General features: G+C 39.3%; 2 protein-coding genes across 2 annotated transcripts; both read right to left on the bottom strand.

The window, feature by feature from the left end:
- Positions 1-1,440: 1,440 nt before the first annotated feature.
- Positions 1,441-10,074, bottom strand: LOC149302971 (geranylgeranyl transferase type-1 subunit beta-like). Its single transcript, XM_089481890.1, has 9 exons — positions 9,950-10,074; positions 8,499-8,617; positions 7,606-7,673; positions 5,989-6,140; positions 5,658-5,790; positions 3,571-3,616; positions 2,346-2,530; positions 2,062-2,170; positions 1,441-1,622 (listed from the first exon to the last, which is right to left on the bottom strand). The coding sequence occupies exons 1-9, from the start codon at positions 10,072-10,074 to the stop codon at positions 1,441-1,443; spliced, it is 1,119 nt and encodes a 372-aa protein (XP_089338016.1).
- A 2,211-nt stretch (positions 10,075-12,285) lies between these two features.
- On the bottom strand, positions 12,286-20,608 carry LOC149302970 (coiled-coil domain-containing protein 112-like). Its single transcript, XM_089481727.1, has 10 exons — positions 20,549-20,608; positions 19,419-19,540; positions 18,948-19,069; positions 18,495-18,584; positions 17,381-17,456; positions 16,703-17,087; positions 15,379-15,789; positions 14,817-14,912; positions 13,695-13,813; positions 12,286-12,316 (listed from the first exon to the last, which is right to left on the bottom strand). The coding sequence occupies exons 1-10, from the start codon at positions 20,606-20,608 to the stop codon at positions 12,286-12,288; spliced, it is 1,512 nt and encodes a 503-aa protein (XP_089337853.1).
- Positions 20,609-21,966: the final 1,358 nt, after the last annotated feature.

Below are 21,966 nucleotides of genomic sequence, written 5' to 3'. Positions count from 1 at the left end.
CCAAAACTTAATTTCTAGTTCCTTGGCCATTTTGCAGATTTCATGGTTCAAAGTCAGCAAGTTGTCCAAGGCCCCAACTCATAACACTGGAACCATCATGCTTGGCTGTTCGTTTGAGGTGTGCCTGTGGCACCCCATTTGTTTTGAGGAATATCCAGGTGCTTTTTGGCAAACTCTAGAGAAGCATTTACAGCTATTTCCTGTTATGTTATTTTGCCACCAATCCAGGGTTTGCCAATAATCTTTCTGATGGCAGAGTCATGAATGTTGACTTTGACCAAGTCAAAAGTGGCCTGCAGATGCATGCATGCTGTTCTAAAGTAGTTTGAGACATCTTGGAATATTTTAAACAGAATGTCCACTTCTATGAAGATCCACTACTGTAACAACCATTCTCATTTTGTTAAATATGGTTTAGACAGTGGTACAGTGGAGCCCCAAAGCCTTAGAAGCGGCCATGTATTCCTTTCCAGACAGATATGCAAAGCCATCTTTTTCAAAGGTGTCTTGTGAATGCACCATAATGCAGCTTTGGAACCTTGTACGCAGAAAACTTAAAATAGGATTGCAAGGACTAATGTTGGATTCATATTGAGTAGAGCTGGGCCAAACAAAGCCTGATTGTTTGCAAAGGTCAAACTCCTAATCATGCCTTTTTACTGGCTTGACGTTATTTCACACCTGAAAATTGCAATTTAGCTTACCCAGCACATCAATTAAATAAAAGCAGCACCAAAGCTTGATGGCAGTTGTCCTTTCACACTCCCTCTCCATATAATTAGAACCTGCAAAATGATGTGCTCAAAAGCCATGTAAAAATATGGAACAATGCAGATATCAGACAGGGGAGAATTTTTATGCAATATGTTTTTATGTCCAATAGCATTAACAGCTATTAACTGCATTGCTGCCAGCTATCTTACTAAATAGGTGTACAGAATATTAGTATAATCTAAATGTGCACCAGCTTGTTTTTTGTTTAACGTGGTCCAATTTGGCTTTGTTCAAATGGATAACAGCAAACCTGCTTGACACTAAACTAACATCGTTCAGCTCAAAACGCAGGTTATCAAGTTATCAAGAGTTTAGGACAACGGCTACAATGCCTGGCTCTTCAACAACAAAAAAAAAAGTCTCCTTTTGTTAATTCTATGAGAACGCTCCTTCGAGATATGTACTAAATCTCAAATTGATAGTCTGTTACCGAAACACTAGTTCTGAACAGCAATCCATGAACCAATGAATGGTTATAAATAACAGCAGCATATAAAAGATACTTTTATTGAGGTACAAGAGAAATGGCCACAGCTGTCAAACAGAGCGGTGACAGAAACATTTTGATCAAATGACTCCAGTAGACAAAAAGCACACTTGGTTAATACATGGCTTTAAAAGTGAGGCTACAATTCTGCAACTTAACGCAATGTGGCTGTACTTCAGTCACGTGGTGATGCGATGATCATCTGAACTCTTTAGGCAGTCCTGTGCTTTCCAAGACTCGTGGAGCTGCTGTAGACGTTTAAACGTAGTTAAACTTACATTCAGAGCTGGGTGTACTTTACTGATGCCCTGTTCCCCCATCAAGGATAGACCACAGATCCCAAAATAGGCATGCAAGGCATCTGTACAAAATAATAAAAAACAAACAGATGAATAATAAAATAGGCAAAATGAAAATAAAATGGGATAGCTAATTTAAAACAAAATAGCACAATAAAAAGAGCTGTGCCAAAGTAAAAATAGTAAATATTCCCCAAAACAAGTTTATACAAAATGTTATATTCTAAATGTATCGGTTATTGGAAGGGTGACAGGTTAATTTTCCCATTAAGTCACAGAGGTCATTGGTACATACATCTGTGCTGTGCCGTCTGCCCCTTTAAATAATGTCTACCCATTAGATGAAAATACATTTTGTTTTTTTAATAAAAAGAAGTAATGCACCTAAAAAGCTACTTGTAAATTCTACCTGTGGACAAACCTATTAGCAGTGAACTTATGTCACCTAGCCAACCAAAAATAAGCAAAATAATGTTATTAAATGCTTTTTAATCTATTTACCTGGGTGGCTATCTGGCCATTTTGCAAATCCTCCAACAAGACGATCCTGGGTGGACAATATAAAATTTCTGTTTTTCTCTAAGTTAGTATATTTGAAGATGTCTAGTAGCTGCAAATAAAAAATAAAGTGGATGAGACATACTTCATAAATACAATTATTGTATAAAATCATATTCAACCGACCACCGATTTTTTTTCTATTTAAGGAAATGGGGCAGCAGAACTATAATGCATCATTTGGGGGAAATGTTTCTTACTATTTTAAGTTGCTACATTTTATTTACCGTTAAAGTTGCTCCAACCCAAAACGAGTAACAAGTGTCCACAGGTTTGTTGGGTCGACCATGGAAGCCATTTTGTTGTCTCATTATGCACCATCTTCTTATTCTGTTCAGTTCCTTCTCTGAGAATACTTCTTCAAGCTTCCCCATCAGACAGAGGGAAGCAATGCCACAAAACGTAGAGCCACCTTTTGGGTATTAATAGAAAAAAAAATGTATTTACATAAAATGTAAAGGGGGACTGTCACATTCTCAACTATCCCCTTTTCCCAACATAATCAATCATGTTTTAATGGATTAATACCTCCTTGATCATTACCGCCTTGCTTTAAGTTATTTGTGATAACAGCAGTCACCAGCACAGACATACCGTAATATTATTATATTTACATACAAGTGCAATTGACTAATCATTTGAAATATGCATTAAAATGACGATACAGAATGCCCGGTTAAGAACATCTTCCTCAAAATATAAGGTCAAATGTGGAATGGTATATAACAAACAAACAAAAAAAAACTTCAGCTTCTACAAAAAGATTTCCCACATCATTTTAGAAAAGAAAGAAAAAAACACCCCTTTGCCCCATTGTGTGTGAAAGGGCAGAGCTGAGCTAAAATTGGGCAAGTTTGCCTGGAATTCCTTTATAAGAGTTGTGCAAAGAAAGCCAACTTTGGGAAGAAAGAAAAAAAAACTGTGTATATTTGCCAAGAGAATGAAAATATCACATTCCACATTTTGTCTAGTTCACTGGGAGATTCATGGCCTAAGACCATGTAAAACATTCCCAAAGTCTGACAAACGTGCCTACCGAAATCTGTATGTTTAAAATGGTTAAGGGAAATTTATCCCCATACAAGGATATAGTTATTTATAAAACAAATTGAATCAATGCTAAGTTATATCAAAAGTAAAATTTTTACCTTTTTAATCTTATCGCGCTGCCTTAAAAAATGTAATTTAAATACATAACACACACGCAAGTACACACAAGTTAAATTTGCTTAGTGGAGGAGTCAGCAGCTGTAATTGTATCAGCGTCGGGCCCTGCGTCAGATAAACACACGTTTAGGTAAATATCCCAGAAGCAGAGATAAATTCACAATGTGGTCTTGTCTGAGGCTGCTTGAATCTACCAAATAATTCTAAAGGGAAAGTAGGGCTGACATTTTAATGCAGAAGTAACATACATATGTTTATATGTAGATAGGAAAAAAGCATTCTTACCATGGGCTTCTAATCCTGCTCCCTGACCCAACGCATTTTCATAAGACTGGAAACAAATATCAATAAAAGGTCAAAGGTGTAGAGGTTAATAAGAGCTCCAATACGTTCAATGTTACCAAATCTTTAGCATTTGAGGAAAAACTGCTATTACTATACAATGCTAGGATGGCCAAAGTTTTAGGGAATGGTCCCCTGATGACCACAGTCAGCCAGTTCCAATGCATTATTTATTTTATTGAATCCTACCGTTAAACAAATTATAATATGCTTAGATCTCAGACAACAAACATTCCTGACTATACTTCCTTTAATTATGGATATTTTTCCTTTTCACACAATAAAAAAAAATAAATAAATAAATAAAAAGAGAGGTTATATTCCCGCTCCTTTGCATATAAACAAAAACCAGCTCAGTTTCTGCGATACCTGTTAAGGCATTAAATATTTAAACGTGAGACAGGCTTTGAGGTTCTAAGGTTCTAATGGTAAAGATCAGCTTTTTTTTTTTTTGAGACAGGCTTTGAGGTTCTAAGGTTCTAATGGTAAAGATCAGCTCTTTTTTTTGGATGCAATTCATCATCATTGGCAGAATTACGTAGCTTTATCACCCAGTTATGGACTGAACTTCGAACCTCCTGTACTTTTTTACAAATTAAGGAAATTGTGAAAGATGTACCTCTATTTTGGAACGTGTATATAGTCGATGTAACTATGGTTGGTATGGCAAGAAACTTTTTGTGTTGGGGAAAAAAAAAAAAAAAAAAAAAAAAGAACAGTTCTATAGTTCTTTGTATGAAAAGAAGAGAATATATAAGACCCTTTAAAACCTTATCCAGTTTTTAAAGTAACCATAGCGGCCTATTCCTTAACATAGGTAGGAGACACAGGCAAATTTCAGATCCAAACACTGGGAATTTAATGTTTTCAGGCTTCAGTCTCCACAGATGTCATTAAGACGGTGATAGATAAGTGGAACATCATCCCAGTAGAAGTGGTAGAGGTTAAAATAGTAAGGGAATTTAAACCCAGGACAGGCATATAGCTAGCCCGAGTCTAAGATGAAACTAAGACTGATTAAGGGTCAAGTATTTACATCGGGAAAAACGGACAGCCTAGAACCAAACGGTTCTTATCTGCTGTCAATATCTAATTGTCTGTGTTTAGTGGTATTTATCACGTCAAACGTCTGCTCAGGCCAAGCTGGCCTTTGTTGAATAGTTTGTGTGAATTTGATCTAATCATTAACGCACACTTTGCTTGCCGCAATGTGACAAACAAAACAAGGTGAATCATTCTCCTGTTTTTAAGACAGATGAAAGAAAAGGGGACTTCCCATTTTCCACGGTAAACATTTACATATTAAAAAGGAAATATGGCAAATGGCTTGATTTGCAAATTTTGTAGCATTTATTAAAGAATAGTTAACAATAGCACACTGTATTCTATTGCGGTAACAGGAAACTAAACAATGCAACAGCATATACATTTTTAATACGTAATTTAAATCTTTACTCGGGCAACACCCATGCAAATAAGAAGGATAAATATTCCTGATAGCGTGCTAAAAAGGACAACAGGATCTATGTTTGTAATAACAATTCACGCCTACAAACAACTAACAGGCAACTTGGATGTTATGGCAGCCATGTTATCGCAAACGCCCAACGGGCTGGCGGGGCTGGATACCTTCCGATACGGCTCCGATTGGGTCCTACAGGGTGTAGATGTATGTCCCGCAAATATAAAAACCATAACTTGCTCAGCCAAACATACATTGTTTGCTACCCCCCTGACCTTAAAGTCTTAAGGCTGCCGAGTCATCTCCAGTTCAGCCCAGATGGCAGCCATCCCCAACTCTAGCTCCCAAAGCCACAGTAGAGGAGGTTTTTAGGATCTACCTCGGCCAAGTCAGACATCTCAATCTGTATTACCGAGAACAGGCAGCACAAAGGGGAAGAACAACATGGCCGTAAAGAGAATGCCTGTGGAGATATCTAGATGGAAATGTTCAATATTCTAACGTGTTGCTTGATGAAGTAGGAGAATTTCAGTAAAGGATTCACTGAGTGGGGAAAAAAAATTCTTACCATACTCTTCCTAATATAATCAATAGACTTTTCCATGTCCATTCCTGACCAGTCATCAAGAAAATAACAGATACAGGATGCACAATACACAAACCTCATGTCATTCTCACTTCCCTCGGGGACAGCACAGAAGCTGAAAGAGAACACAAATGTTTTGGTTAAAAAGTGTGTGTGTGTGTGTATATATATATATATATATATATATATATATATATATATATATATATATACACACACACACACACACACACACACTATTGAAGGCGTCACCTTCATATAAAGATCAATAGCAACATCTAACAATAAGTTTTTCATGTTATTAAACCCATACCTCCCATCAGGAAGCTGGAGAGCTCGCAGTCCCGCTAGACAGGCTTCCTTATTTACACGGCCCAAATCATCCCCAAGTATGAGCAAACTGCACAGAGCCGTGTAAGTCATCGCTATGTGACCACTGTCATACGGGTGATACAATCCGTGACCCTAGAAAAAGAAATGTATATCAATGGCACGTTGTCGACAGGCACTAAAACCCGGAGCACAAGTCAAAGATTTGGCAACATTTTTATTTAAGCCACCCTGATGTATGAAAATGACATGATTAACATGGTGATGAATATTCAACGGAATAAAATGTAAGCTATCCATATCTCCCACCTAATACGAGACGTTAATCTGGTTTGATTTAGGAAGGAAATATAACTATCCATTACAAAGGCAAATAACAAAGCTGTTTCTGGGAAACAAAAGAAAACGATTCGCTAATAATTCATAGAAATGCTAACACCGGACATCAGAGTCTATGAAGCTCGTTCAACGTAACGGACATCGAACGGAAAAATGGCAGATAAATATACAAACAGTACCAGTAGCCGACGCATGGGACAGCTGGCACCGTCTGCTAAACAATGCAAAGCATATGGCACCGGAAATAATCTGATTACATTAACTCTTTGACTGCCAGGGGCTCAGACACATTCTCACCCCACCCACCCCATGGTAAGGGCAATTTTCAGACTTTTGGTGGAGTTACATTTACGTGACAACAGTTACACTTACAAAAAAAAACATCTACACTGTGCTTCAATTTAGGAGGTGCGTAGCTTCCTTAGCCCAGTTTGCCTGGTCACAACTTTCAGGGTTCTAATTACATTTACATCGCTTATTTACTCTGTAAACACAGCAACATGAATTTCTTTCATGTGAAGAGCTAGAACATTAGCCATGCAAATATACTTTTATGTAAAAATAAAACTAGAAGATGCTAAATCCAATTCATAGAAACATAGAATTTCATAGCAGGAACAACCATTCAGTCCATCTAGTCTGCCCATTTCTCCTGATGTAAAGACTCAGACCGTGATCTTGTCTTAGATTGGGGATCGCTTTATGCCGATCCCATGCATGTTGAAATTGCCTCACTATATTAGCCTCTACCACATCTGATGGGAGGCTGTTCTATGCGGCCACATAAACCAAAACACCAAGAGGACTCAGGGAGAATCAGCAGCACTTTTTTACGAGTTACACAGGTTGCCTTCTGTTATCCCCTGGCAGTACGATAATTTAGCATATTCTGTTAATTGAGCAAGCTGGCTCAGTGGTGTTTAACTAAATATTCTATACAGACATGAGGATCCTAGAGAATAAATTATAAACACTTTTACTATAGGATGTAGCAAACAGGGAGAGGAATATGATAAAGTCAAGCTGACAGGTACATTACATGGGATATAATTAGATAAAGCATAAACTGTGTGTTTTTGCAGTTATGTTATGGGTTGCAGATGTTTTGTTAAAAGGATTATTCTGTCGGAGCACCACTGATGTGTATTCCTAGTACATGTTCCCACACATTTATCACAAACTTGAACTTGTTGCTAAATAACCAGTGGATTATAATTACATGTTATGCTGGATATAAAAATAAATATGCCTTTTAAATTACCTTAGAGGGATTAAAGGGCAACCCCAAACAGGATGAGCCACGGAATCCACAATGAGTTAAATTGGACTCTGGAAGGAAAGCCAAAAACGTTTATAGGAATATATATAATATTGCTTTCGATTGTGGGTCATAAACCAGTCTTTTTAGTTGTTGAAACATATGTAGACTGCGGAGTAACCACATGAAATAATGTAACACTAACCTTCTGGTATAGATGTAAACATGTTACTAAATGCTAAAATATCACGGTGTGCTACGCAATTGCCTTCTACATAGCATACTAATATATATATATATATATATATATATATATATATTTCCTGTGTCACTGTAATATGACAACCAAAGTGTCTATAGATGCACAGTCTCCAGTTACTCCTCCCATGCTTTTTCCAATAGTAACAAAATTTTTCCAAAGTGGCCTTGCAAGAGTGTAAAAATTATCATTCCGTTGACCAAAACCATTAAAATATCTGCATTCTAAGAACCATGCCACCTAAACCATGCTTACAAAAAATTACTGACCATGAGCAATCTATAATTTGGGCAAGAAGATATACATATACATACACATCAAGAAAAAGGATCTTAACATTGTTTGCAATATGACCTATTAGTGACATCACTATATGGGACTTTGTGCACATGAACTACTCCACTGGGCAATGATGCAATTTGTATACTGCGCCACAACGTGATATATCATTGCGGACTAAAGCAATTGGTGAAACTCCCTTTTATTTCTTGATTTATACATTACCTTTTAATTCCAATTGTTAAAACTATTTTTATTAGTCACCTTCATTATGAAACAATTAGTTGGGTAACAGCTGCAGTCCCATACACACTGTTCACACTAATAACTAAGTAATAATTGTTTAAAGGATACTCACTGTCTTCAGTTGGAAGGACCTGAAGGGAATATATCCATTCAATAATCTCTGCCTTGTCCACCACGTGCAAGGAATCTAGCATGTCAAGACCGGACAGTGCAAAAAATGCAATCGTCAACCTGAAATTGGAAGCTTCTGTTAACTTTTCAGTCTGTGCAGAAGCGCTCCTTCTTTGACAAATATCTACGAATACAGTTTTTATTACCGATGCTATCCAACAAGCACTGATATATAGGTGGCCGAAAAAGGCATTATCCGCAAAATGGCAAATTAAAAAAAACGCTGAAAATAATAGTCTGCGTGGGCCAGGCTGCTTACCTGTGCGAGCAACTTCTCTTGTACCGACCAGGGGGATGCACATCACATGACTCTGCTCTGTTCCTGCTTCCCCTGGACAAGAGAAGTTGTTTGCACAGAGTGAGAGCAACACAGAGGGAAGCAGCAGGGCCCCTTCGGAAGTCTGTGAGCAAGAGATCTGCAGTTCAGATAAAGGGGCGGGAGAGGGTGTATGAGGGAATAAATGATTACCTGTGAATGATTTAATGTTTGTGAATGAGTAAATAAATGAGTGTGTGTATGTGTAAGGGGGGGCATGGCATAGGGCATGGCATAGGGAGGCTGTAAGTGATGTGCAGTCCCCATACTACTGGCAGCATCAATACACGTGGGGGGCAGCCAGCCAGGATTCAGCATGTATTGGCTGCTTGTGCACGATAGGAGTGTGATTGCTATATTATATATATGATTGTTAACAGCAATCACACTCCTATCACACCCAGGCAACCAGCACATGCTGGGCATGATAGGAGTGTGATTGCTGTTAGCTATATATATATATAAATATTGTTATTGAATGTTTTTGTCCCATTCTGGTGTGTTACTTATTTTTAATTAAAAAGTGTGCTTATTTTATTTTTTTAAAGGCAGGGGGCTCATTTTCAGCCAAGTAAATGCTGCATTTTCAGTTTCAGTCCAGAATTTTCATTTCGGTGCATCTCTACTGTTTGTTATAAGAAAAAGATCTAAAGCCCGTTAATACTTTGTGAAGTACTGGAAAATAGTAACAAAATTAAATCTTCATCCTTTTACTCTAGATCCACCAGCTGACTAAATGATTAACAATCGTGTCCTTCCCACTGCTCTTGGACACCCTTAGCCCCATCGTGTATGTTCACGTAGCTGGTACTGAACCCACAGAGCACTGTGAGTGAGCAGGGACTATAGTGACCTCCCTCCCCCCTCTTTTAACCTCTATAAATCCGTGTAACGGTATTACACAACACACATACAAATAACATGCAAACTTCTACACTGTACTGACCTTCTACACGGTTACACTGTAATATAACCCTCATCTACACGTACATACAGTGTACATCACTCAATACCGGACCGTTCACATGAAGTATCTATACAATCCGTTAGCATTTCCAACGCCTGTTACATATCACCTGCTGGTCTCTAAGGAGGCGCACTGCTCGGGAAGGGCTTGCAGGCTGCGTTGAAAATATCGCACATGACGATCGGGGAGAAACAACAACCTCTCCTCTGATAACCCATTCTCTTCTTCCGCCATATCCTTCAGTCAGTCAGGACCTCCTCTATCTATACAACAAGCAACAGTAATACTTCCGGGACAGGCGGAAGCCGGTCGTGCAACCATGGCAACCGACTAAGAAGGACCGGTCACGTGACAAGACGACTGTATCTGTTATGAATGAGGGTCAAAAGGCTTCTGAACCTTGCAAACAATTTAAAACAAGACTGGAGCCTCGCAAAAACATTCGCTCCGTCTTGACTCACGCAGAAAGGCAATGCATTTAAATACTTTACAGCAATTATTTTTCATTTATGATAGTCTGCAGCGCTGTACAATGGTTAAACAGTTCATAACAAGTAGTGTGTAACAATATGGGTCCTGCTCACATGGAGCTTCCATTCCTGTGCTGCGGGAATTGAATCTTCTACTCTCAGGTATACAATTATTGTACGGTTTATGAAAAGTCTGTGTTTTAGGTCGCTCATCTGCTTGAGCCCCATCTGTGTATAAATCCTGGAAGGTATATAAATCTACTGAGAGCGTTGCAAAACAAGGCAAGAGTCTGCTGTCTCTGGATACCAATTATATCCAGTGCATGTATTACTAGGGGGAATAAATACATATTCCTAGTAATGATGAAAAACTTTAATTTACAGCTACGTTCGCTACAATGAAGAAAAGACAATGACGATGAACCTAAATAAAATAGCAGTGGTTTAACATTAAGTGTTATAGCTTCCTCCTGAATAAGAGAAAAGTAGTACATAGTAGAAGCACAGCTTTTATGGAAACAGACTGCTCCGTGCAGCAACATCCCATAGAACCAAGAGAAATTAGATTTTTTTTTATTAACTATTCTACATCCTACCAGCTAGTAGGGCTATAGGATGACCACCTCATCCATGTTTTCCAGAACATGTATAATTTTTACATATTACTGCCAGCACACGCAGTGTGTGGGATATATAACTTGAGTTGGCAATTCCCTTAGATGACTCTATATATGGCACATATGGCAGCACTTTACGTCTGAGCAAAATGTGAAAATTATGTGCCCTGAAAAACACAGCTGATTTTGTCACCCTACTTCCCAACCACACAGATGATCTGTTGAAGAGACAAGGAAGCATTCAAAGCAGCCGCGGTTAGCCATGAAAGGGTTACACATTTAGAGGCATATTCATAAAAGCTGGCGTTTGTCATTTCGACTCATTGCCTTCAAATTGCTTTCACAAAGAGTTGCGATGGCCAACAGTGATTCTTCATGCCAGAATTGGTGAGTTCACCCTACATAATGCATTAAAACTCTCAAACATGGAAGTACGGATTATACAGAAAAAAGATCTTCTAGCAGTAAAAGTAAATTAACAGAAGGTTTTTTCCCATTCCATATCATGAAATTTCATAACTACGGAGCAGTTCTTGCAGGAATAACCTTTTAGGGTGCCTCATTTATAACCCATAGTAAAATCAGTGAGATGAACCTGTTATTCTCCTATTTTAGTGAATAAACCCCAGTCTTTATGTTAAGTTTCAATTAAGTAGATGCTTATCAAGATTATATCTTAATAGGAAACATGTATAAAGGACACACTTACTAAATAGATTTCAGATTATACACAAATTTACTCCTTACATCTATACAATGTATATTTAGCATTTTCACCTAAGTACTATTATAAATGCTACTTGTTTCCTGGTGTGTTGTATATGGAAGCATAGGCTTGAGAATGTAAATATATATATATATACACACACATAAAATGTGTTTATTTTACTTTATGAACAGATATGAACAGTGTGGTATATATAAAATCAAGAACATAATTTGTTTTACTCATATCCTGAATAAAGATTTAGTGGTAAAAGGATGTTTATTTTGGTAAGAGTCACAATCTGTTTACCGACGATCACCTAAGGAGAAATGCACAAATCAAACGTGCCAAAAAACAAACAGTGTAGTTTAATGCCTGAACTGTAGGTGAACATTACATGATAAAACACAAAGAAGGGATTGTACCAACGGATTAAGTGCCATATAAGAGAGAGAAGCCTTATCCAATGCCCTATAACACATATACCACAAAACACACATAAAACATTTAAACATGATATTCCTCCTTTAAAAAAAGTTAACTAGGGGACTTTTTTAATAAAGTTTGGTTTGGTTAGGCTTTTGATTCTTTATTGATGCAGCTGTTACAATATTGTGTGCAGAACATATAGTAGTCTTCTTGAGTAGAATGCCTATAACCCTTGCCTCCACGTTGGTACAGCCCTAGAAGACAAAGTGAATGTTGAAGTTTACTTAAAGGGACATGAAACTATAAATAAAGGGTTTCTGGAAGAAGGAAAGCAATTTTAATATAGAAGAAGAATTTGAAGAAAACACAGCTGCCTCACATCTGGAGGTATATTCTAATGCTGTCAGTGGTTATCCCAGTCTGGAGGTATATGCTAATGCTGTCAGCGGTTATCCCAGTCTGGAGGTATATGCTAATGCTGTCAGCGGTTATCCCAGTCTGGAGGTATATGCTAATGCTGTCAGCGGTTATCCCAGTCTGGAGGTATATGCTAATGCTGTCAGCGGTTATCCCAGTCTGGAGGTATATGCTAATGCTGTCAGCGGTTATCCCAGTCTGGAGGTATATGCTAATGCTGTCAGCGGTTATCCCAGTCTGGAGGTATGCTGTCAGCGGTTATCCCAGTCTGGAGGTATATGCTAATGCTGTCAGCGGTTATCCCAGTCTGGAGGTATATGCTAATGCTGTCAGCGGTTATCCCAGTCTGGAGGTATATGCTAATGCTGTCAGCGGTTATCCCAGTCTGGAGGTATATGCTAATGCTGTCAGCGGTTATCCCAGTCTGGAGGTATATGCTAATGCTGTCAGCGGTTATCCCAGTCTGGAGGTATATGCTAATGCTGTCAGCGGTTATCCCAGTCTGGAGGTATATGCTAATGCTGTCAGCGGTTATCCCAGTCTGGAGGTATATGCTAATGCTGTCAGCGGTTATCCCAGTCTGGAGGTATATGCTAATGCTGTCAGCGGTTATCCCAGTCTGGAGGTATATGCTAATGCTGTCAGCGGTTATCCCAGTCTGGAGGTATATGCTAATGCTGTCAGCGGTTATCCCAGTCTGGAGGTATGCTGTCAGCGGTTATCCCAGTCTGGAGGTATATGCTAATGCTGTCAGCGGTTATCCCAGTCTGGAGGTATATGCTAATGCTGTCAGCGGTTATCCCAGTCTGGAGGTATATGCTAATGCTGTCAGCGGTTATCCCAGTCTGGAGGTATATGCTAATACTGTCAGCGGTTATCCCAGTTAATAGCCTGAGATCAGTTCTTACAGAAGTGATTTTCTCTTATTGCCCCTTCAGTGTAAAACTTGCTTTTTTTACCCCAGATCAGTGGCAGGGATCTAGTTAAGAACCACTCTGCAGCTTAGTGGAGGTGCCACAGACTGGATCACTGTCCAGACAGTGCCACCTGGCCAGAGAACACAGCTTGTAACTTTAAATCGGCAAGCTGCTTCCTGAAAAATCGATCTGCAAATGAAAGTAATTTTGGCCTCTTCAAAACAAACTAATTCATAAAGTGCAGTGACAACTTGAGATATAGACAGAGAGAGCAAGAGACAGATAGCTATCATCTTACCTGTGTGGAATATGAAGTAAAGGAGCTGATCCAGTTGGTCCAATTTCTCTACAACGTTCTTCCCATCCTTTGGTAAGTTTGCAAAGTCTGGAAGGATCCCTTTCAACGTGAACTTCTACCTATTAATGAAGAAAAATCAGACAGCATGAGATTATGGGGATGATGCACTATGGTCTATAAGTAGTTAAAAACCATCTGAAGTGCATCTCTGTGTGTCTCTGTCCAAAGAAAGTAAAAAGCCTCCTTATATATTGTATTCTGTTCAGATAGCCCAGAAAATGATCATGTGCCGTGAACCTAATTTTTCTCTCCTAAAACATAGTTCTGGTAAGGGAAATACATATCCATCTGCACCGCCACAGTCACATTAAATAGCTTTTTGTAACTCAATTAAATAAAGAAAAGGGTTTATTCACTAGAGCAGAAGCTCCTTGAGTTCACGAAGCATAATAAAAGGAAATTTCTGGAATATTTCACTGTAAGATGGCCATTCATAGTTCCACTTTCAAGAAATCTCACTTAAATGTGCTTTATACCGAGCACCCAAGGGACTCTTGCAGCAGAAGATCGTTGGGATTGATGTAAAGGGAAATCAGTGAGATGAAACTGCAACTCAAAATTAGACATGAGCTACAATCTTAACTGAACAAAGAAGCTAATTTTAGTAGTTGTAGCAGTAAAATGTAAAAGACTGCAAGACTTCCTCAGAATGTAACTTTTTATAGTTCATATCACAGTTTGATAAAGACTTGGAGATGCAATAACCACTTGGTGCATACAAGTCAATGATTTATATAACAATACAGCTAGAATGACCTCCATTGATGGATTTTACTTTTCACGTTTTATTAGTTCATCAATATAATTACTGATGTGCCTCACTATCGAAAAAAACCACGTTTACGCAGGTGTTTGTGAAATCTTGATGGTAAGCACACTCAGTTGGTTACTATGCAAACGGGTCATTTGATTTCTGAATTTGATTCGTGAATTTCGATGATTTAGTCTGTGTGAAGTTACAGGTACTAATGGCAAATGCAAAGGTAGGAGATACCGTACTGTATATCGCCGCATATACTCATTAGGTTCAGATTGTTGTCTACCTATAACAAAGCACAATACCTTTTCCTTTAAGAAAGCCAGCCGCTTCTCTTTTTCTGCTTCTGCCTCCTCTTTAGCTCGTTTTTCTCGTGCTTTCTCTTCAAGTTTCTGTTGATCCTACAACGGGATATTTTTGCATTAAATGGCGCCACCCGTTACAATTGCAAATGAAGCTGTTTTATAATGTTATTATTGAGAATGTATATTATTTGTATTAGTCTTAACAATCTTTAGTAAGTTAAGACTAATAAGTGTCTCTTATTGCCAAAAGTGTTGTATACACTGTTTTATAATGAGTAGCCACAACAGCCAATGTTGTTTGAGAATCCTTTTGTATGTTACTATGTTTTAATGCTGTGATCCCTAACGTGTTAGTTAACTCAATGTACTGTAGTCATCTTAGTGGAAAGCAGTTAATTATAAAAAATGTATTACCTGCTCATGTGAAACCCTAAAGAAGTTGAAACAGAAACAAATCTCCCGTGCGTGCCACATCATATTACGTTTCATTGTTCAGCTGCGGGCCATCTATTGTCCTGTCCCCAAAACGCATCAAAATCAAAATGGATTTCCTCAAACTTACTCGTTCCTGAAATCGGTATATTTCATACAGAGCCATCTTCTTCCTCTCTTCTATCTCCGCTTCTTCCTTCATCTCTTTTTCCAGTCTTAGAAACTCCTCTTGCTCTTTCTTTAGGCGTGTGTGTTCTTCCACCAAAAGCTTAACCTCCAGCTGACGCTGGCGCTCTTTCCTCTGTTTCTTTTGTTGTTCTTTTTCTTCTTTTAACCTAATTTCAAGCCTTGCTGCCACTTCAATCTCTTTCTTTTTTTTCCAGGCCTCCAGTTCCTGTTGCCGCTTCCTTCTTTCCTCTTCCAGTTTTTGTTTCTGAGCTGCTTCTTTTTGCTGCCGATCAGACTCATCTTCCATCTTTTCTTGTAACTTTGATATTTCATGTTTTTCCAGCTGTTTCTGTGCTTTCCACTTCTGAATAGCCTGAAAAAGCAAAATTACAGAAAGGAAGCGCTGCTTTAGGTAGGAATTTAGAAGTTCACATAAGAGTCTCCCAATTCTGAGTGGAATACTCCTAACAACTGAACTAATCTCTCTCTCTCTCTCTACGACCGAGTGCCGACTTGACATGACCTTCCTGAACGCAGACAACCTCTGCTGCTGCCCGCTACTTCGGCTGCGACTTCTATGACGGAGCGCCGGCGTTATATGACCTTCCGGTGCTCCACCATAGAAGCCCCGGCGGAAGTGACAGGCAGCAGCGGAGGTTGTCTAAGGCATATCTAGGGAGCAGAGTGGCATATTTGGGGGTCATAAAGCATATCAGGGGTATAAAGCATATCTGGGGAGCAGAGAGGCATATTTGGGGGCATAAAGCATATCTATAAGTAAGGTGCATTATGAATCGGGGGGGGGGGGGGCAGCTTAAAATGGCAATTGGTTTTCCGAGTTTCTGTATAGAACATATGCTGACTAACTGCATACTAGATACCAAAAATGTTAAAATACATGTATTCCTGTTCATTAGATAAAATACTGTTTTACCATTCCACTTCATTTAAGACTACCCTAACCTGCAGTGGCCCCCCATACCATTTTGTGGTTAGTATTGCTTTGGAATTGATAAAGGGAGTTTGATACTCTCAGAAGCTTGTTCTTACAATGGAATGTTAGTCCGTTAAAAATGTATTATTTTATTTAGCAGTACTCATTTTTTTTTACACTTACACTACTGGACTAAAACAACTTTCCTAAGCTAGATATTATATATTTATTGGTCTAGTCAATGCAGTATGCTAGTTAGGTGCCATCAAAAGCATGTCATATGGAGTTTTGGTGAGCTTAAAAGCATTTGTGGTTTGTGTTAAACAAATACAAAAAAGGGCATGAACCTCACCTCTTTCTTTTTGTCCTCAAGGAAGAGAAACTCTTGATACCATTTTTCATGCTGCTGTACGTCCTCTCTTGTTCGACTAGGGAGATATGCCATTGCTTCTTCCAGGTATGCAGGCTTGCCCTTATGCTTTGTCCACACCTTAAGAAAGCTTTGGTGGTCGAAATCATCCCATCCTCCGAGACGGCCACCTGTCTGCTGTAGAAATCTTTCAAAGGCCATCACCTCTTCGGGAAGCTGGTGAGATATTATTGTGTCTGCTAGCACTTTCCCAGGAGGTGCTCTGAAGACCTTCTCTGGAGCCGTGCTCAGTGATGCCTCTATTTTCTTCTCCAAAGCAGTCAATTCAATGCTGGTAGACTTCTCCTCCTTCATTAGCTCTTCATAACTGAAATAAGTAAAGAAGTTAAAAAGCGCAAGATATATTTCAGTTAATATATCAGGTTCCTGCAAATTTCTTAACTTTTCCAAGGTGAGTTTTAAACTCTTGAGAGATGTTCTAATCCTTGTAGAGCAAATGGATCTCAGTTTCTTACATTACCCAGTGACATACGGTCATCACAAATACAATAATACCACAAATTAAATTTAAATAAAGTCTATGAAGGCGTTTAGAAAAAACAAAATGAAAAAAGCTCCAATCTTTGAAACAATATGGAGGGCGGTATCGTTCCTACTTACATAACTCTCTGTTCTTCTTTAAAAGCTATTATTGCACTGTCTACTTCTTCCATCATTTCTCTGAGCTTTTCGACAACTGTAAGACATATGAATAAATATTATACATCCTTTTGTAATGGTACTTTGATAGTAGCACATGTGGCACATTGCCAAATAAGTCTTATATCTAGAGTTCCCATAGGATTTTATTTTTATGGCACAAATATGCTACTACTGCTCACAACATACACCTTTATACTGCAAGTTCATTATAATATCAGTTTTTGTATAATATAAACACATCATGCTTATTTGTGCAGTAGGACCCTGCTGTAAAAGTCTAAATCCGGGCACAAATTGTGAGTATAACACAAGATTTAATGCATATGTTTTTGAGCACATTAAAAAGAAAAAAGCAATCTGTTTTGGATGTATTTATACAGTGAACTAAAGAATCCTCGCAAGACTTACATATAAGAGACTGACATTTGGAACATATTACAAAGACATGCAGAACGAGATAAACAAAAGTGAAATAAAAAGGCAGAAAGTGTGTTGGTCTGCGTTATCTCATTGCATCAAAACCACTTTACTAAAGTGGCTTCTAGATTTTGTTGAAATATAAGGAAACACAAATAGACTATAGATGTTATATTTAAAAGTGATCTACGCAAGCAACCAATTAGAAAGTGCCCAGCAGATCCATTCAGGATACAAAACTTAATGTACTTGAAAACGTTCTTAAAAATGTTTGAAAAGTACCAACATTTTTGTTTAAATTCAGTGAATTTGAACAATCCCCACCTATCTCCCTCTGTTTTGCAAAGTGTTCCTGCCTGAAGTGCTCTGTAAAGCTCTTTGCTTCTGCTCCTTGATGGCACATTAGCCTAATTAAAAGGCTAGTATGCCACTGACAACACAGATACTGTGAGGGTTCAAATGTGATCCCAATACCTGCACCCGAGAGCATATCCTAAGTACAATCGTTAGTGCTTCCCGGGGCAAGCATTCACAACTGAAGAGAAGTGTTCTTCCTGCTTGTTTCACTGAAGAACGTCATTGAGCCAAATCCTCACCGATGCCCGTTAAACATCATTACTGTACATAACAATAGTTCTGCTTTATTGATCCTTACATTCTGGAGTAGGCTTCACATCTTTCAGTTGTCGCTGAAGTCTCTTGACATTGTTGTGTATTTTTGAAAGTTGTTGTTCTGTCTTAATTTCTGTGGAATAAACGAAGCAATACAAGTTAATCTACAAATATGGGTGTAAATGTGCTAGTACAAAACAAAAATAAAAATCTACATTGCACAATATATCTAGACTTTTTATGGAATGTTTACTTAGAATATAAAATGGTTGAGAAGAGACGGAACACTTTGTATATAAAGAACCCCTTATGAGAAGCCATGTGTAGTCTTCAAATATTTTGAGGCTACAATAAGGGGGCTCTTATATTTACAAACACTGGGAATACTATAGAATGCCTAAATGTGTATATAGACACACAGACTTTACTGGTTTTATATATATAATTTATATTGTTAGAAACTATGCCTGGAAGCATGGACAAAACTCTAATTTACTTTCTGCTTTTCTGTTGTTCGCCAGTTTTTGCTCATATTCTTCAAGCGTGCTGTACTCAGTCCTGAAGTCGCTCTTCTTGTTATAAAGATGTCCATTCTTGTCTTTTTCTAAATGTGCAATTCTTAAATGAGAGAAAAACCTGTTTAATATATATATACACACACACTATGCCATGCTATATAAAGTATACAGTACTTTACACATTCCCTCAGCACAGAATGTTCAAAGAGACAACCAAGCATGACCATCAGCCAGTAGGAAGCGACCCAGGAGAAGACCATGGTCTTGGACGTGTCACACTGCACTTATCCTGCATCCACCAGTAGTGAGGACTAAAAAAAAGCTAGTTGGAAGGAACATGGTTGGTCACTATTTCGTGACTTCGCCAGAAGATTTCTTGGCCTGTGTGGTCCCAGGTCTCTCAATCAGTTTAAGAGGCAGCGGAAATACCACTCGCTGGCTTCACTTACTGGTTCTTAAGTTTCTCAGCTTCGCGGAAGAACTCTGCTTTCTTTGCTTGATCAGCCTTTATTTTCCAGTTTTGAACATGGAATCTTCTTTCTTCTTCAACTTGGCTAAAACAACTTTCATCCTGTGCGCAATAATAAGTATAAAACATAGAAGATGAATTGTAACGATAAACATTTTGTGAGTTGGAAGAGAGTGTAGCGCATAAAACAGTCCATTTAGGATCTTGTGGGCTGAAGAACAGGAGATGCAGTGTAGGCCAGCTCTCCGTAACACTATCAGGGAGTACACAGAGGATTCTTGCCCACAAGGTGCCCAAATTTGGTTCCGTAAATAATATCACCTATAGCCATTGGTGAGAATTGTATGATAGAGGTATAGGGCAAGAATTAGCGCCAAGGTGAGCAGAGGAAAAGGATATTTAGAATTCCAAGTAAAATGTATTACATTTGTAGGTAGTGCAGGCTTTTTGTGTGGCCCTTCAGCATGGCCCTTAATTTTCGTACATAGTTCCTATTGGCGTACCCAAGAACATGTCTTGTTCCTTTATGTTACTTGCTGTGTAACCGATTATTGCTTTTATTAGTTATTATAAGTACTGTATATGCAATCCTGAAACTACAAGTGTGTGAGCTACACTTATAACTTGTGTATTGGTGTTCTGATGTAATATATCGGCCCTCGATCTTTTTATACCTTTGGACACAAGAATGAATGGAAACAACAATTATATTTTTCTTGGCAAGCAGATATGGAGCTGTAGTCACCACTTATAATTTTAAAGTATTTTGCTGCACCTGTTTGCAGGGTCTTCCCTATCTCAGACCTTAGAAGATCATCTTGATTCCAGGGGGACCATGGATAGAAAGATAATTTAAATATGCCTAAAATGCTCCTAATCATAAATACATGTTACACAGAACCTGACTTCTTCAGGGATGTTAGAATAATGATGAATCATATTGGATTAGCCACCTTCCCAGATGACTCGTTAGTAAATATGTTATATTTAATGGTTATTGTACAGCGGCTGCCCTGATACGAACTTATCACACAGACACACATCTATAGGCAAGCAGACTCCGGGCCCCATCATGATCTCCTCAGATCTATACCCCCGGCCACTGTGTACCTGCTCCAAACCTGGCTCTGCCGCCTCCGAATCGCCGCCGACCGTCGCTAGGGAAGCCATGTTCCTGTAATAACCGTCTGCAGAAACTTCACAGCAACGAAGCACAGGCAGGAACCATGGGAGGAGCGGCACCCGGGGGTGGAGACTGGGGCGGGGATTCCGTGAACGCGCACAGGATGTGGCTTTAGGCAAGCGCGCGTGCGCGTGGAGACGGGGGATCGAGACTGAGAGAGATGCCTTGGTTTTGGCGGTCGCACCGCACACGAAACTGTGAAAACGGTGTGATTGCCCGGTTTGTCGTGACTTCTTTCCGGTTCCTGAAAACTGGTTACTGGTGTCAGATTCAGTTCAGCCAAAATGTTACCTAGTTTTACCACAATCCATGTATGCAAATATATGGTTTTGTAGCATTGTTTAATAAACATCTTTATGAAATCGGATTTAGTTATTCTGAGTTATGTTTATAATATTTTTTCATTCAAGTAAAGCTGCTCAGAGAAACTCCTGCCCCTGCGCTTTGATGATGTTGTTGTGTCCCTAAATTCTGGCTGCCAGAAATGACTTTCTATGCAAAACGCTGAATGAGAAACATGAAAGAAGGAGACTGGAGCAGAGGCGTATATAGGGTATGGCAGCCATGGCATGTGCCATGGGCGTCATCTCAAGGGGGGCGCCGGTGAGCGGCTTTTAAATGCCGCTCACCGGCATTTTTTTTGTATTTTTTTTTGATGCGGAGGAGAGAGAGGGGCGCCTAACAACCGCTCGGCGCCCCTCATTCTCCTCCACGAGCCCTCTACCCCCGTCCCGGTGCCGGCATTTCATGCAGAGCGCCGCAATATGCCGGCATATTGCGGCTCTCTGCATGAAATACCGGCACCAGCGAGCGGCTTTTAAACACTGATGCGGAGGAGAGAGAGGGGCGCCTAGCAACCGATCGGCGCCCCTCGTTCTCCCCCGCATCAAAAAAAAAGAAGACAGCGTTTAAAAGCCGCTCGCTGGTGCCCGCTGCTTCACTGCTGGGCGCCGAAATATGACGTCATATTACGGCGCTCAGCAGTGAAGCAGCGGGCACCAGCGAGCGGTGCAGGAAGACAGAAGCATCGTCCTCCCGTCGCTGGACTTCAAGGTGAGAGAGAAGGGGGGGGAGAGGGGTTAAAAAGTGATAAGGGAGGGAGGGGGTTAAAAAGTGATGAGGGAGGAAGTTAAAAAGTGATGAGGGAGGGGGTTAAAAAGTGATGAGGGAGGGGTTAAAAAGTGATAAGGGATGGAGGGAGGGGGTTAAAAAGTGATAAGGGAGAGGGGGTAGATATAAGTAAAGAGTGTGCATTAATGTGTGGATGCATTGAGTGAATGAGGGAGAGCATGAGTTAATGTGTGGATGAGTTGTCTGAATTAAAGTGTGAATTAGTGAGTGACTG

This window comes from Sceloporus occidentalis, unplaced genomic scaffold (genome assembly GCF_023333645.1).
Source record: "Sceloporus occidentalis isolate IW3139 unplaced genomic scaffold, rSceOcc1.0.p SCAF_16, whole genome shotgun sequence".
Lineage (NCBI taxonomy): Eukaryota > Metazoa > Chordata > Lepidosauria > Squamata > Phrynosomatidae > Sceloporus > Sceloporus occidentalis.
Note: the sequence above shows the minus strand (reverse complement) of the source record. Positions and strands in the feature narration are given on the sequence as shown.

What these genes read in the sequence shown, in the direction of transcription:
- LOC149302971 (XM_089481890.1), bottom strand. Translation starts at nt 10,074, where the DNA reads ATGGCGGAAGAAGAGAATGGGTTATCAGAGGAGAGGTTGTTGTTTCTC. An exon ending in GGTCCTTCCAACTGAAGACA is followed by an intron (nt 7,674 to 8,498) that starts GTGAGTATCCTT and finishes CTTTCCTTCCAG; the next exon opens with AGTCCAATTTAACTCATTGT. An exon ending in AGCAGGATTAGAAGCCCATG is followed by an intron (nt 2,531 to 3,570) that starts GTAAGAATGCTT and finishes AATACCCAAAAG; the next exon opens with GTGGCTCTACGTTTTGTGGC.
- LOC149302970 (XM_089481727.1), bottom strand. Translation starts at nt 20,608, where the DNA reads ATGGCTTCCCTAGCGACGGTCGGCGGCGATTCGGAGGCGGCAGAGCCA. An exon ending in TGTGAAGCCTACTCCAGAAT is followed by an intron (nt 17,457 to 18,494) that starts GTAAGGATCAAT and finishes TATGTCTTACAG; the next exon opens with TTGTCGAAAAGCTCAGAGAA. An exon ending in TATACCGATTTCAGGAACGA is followed by an intron (nt 14,913 to 15,378) that starts GTAAGTTTGAGG and finishes ATCCCGTTGTAG; the next exon opens with GATCAACAGAAACTTGAAGA.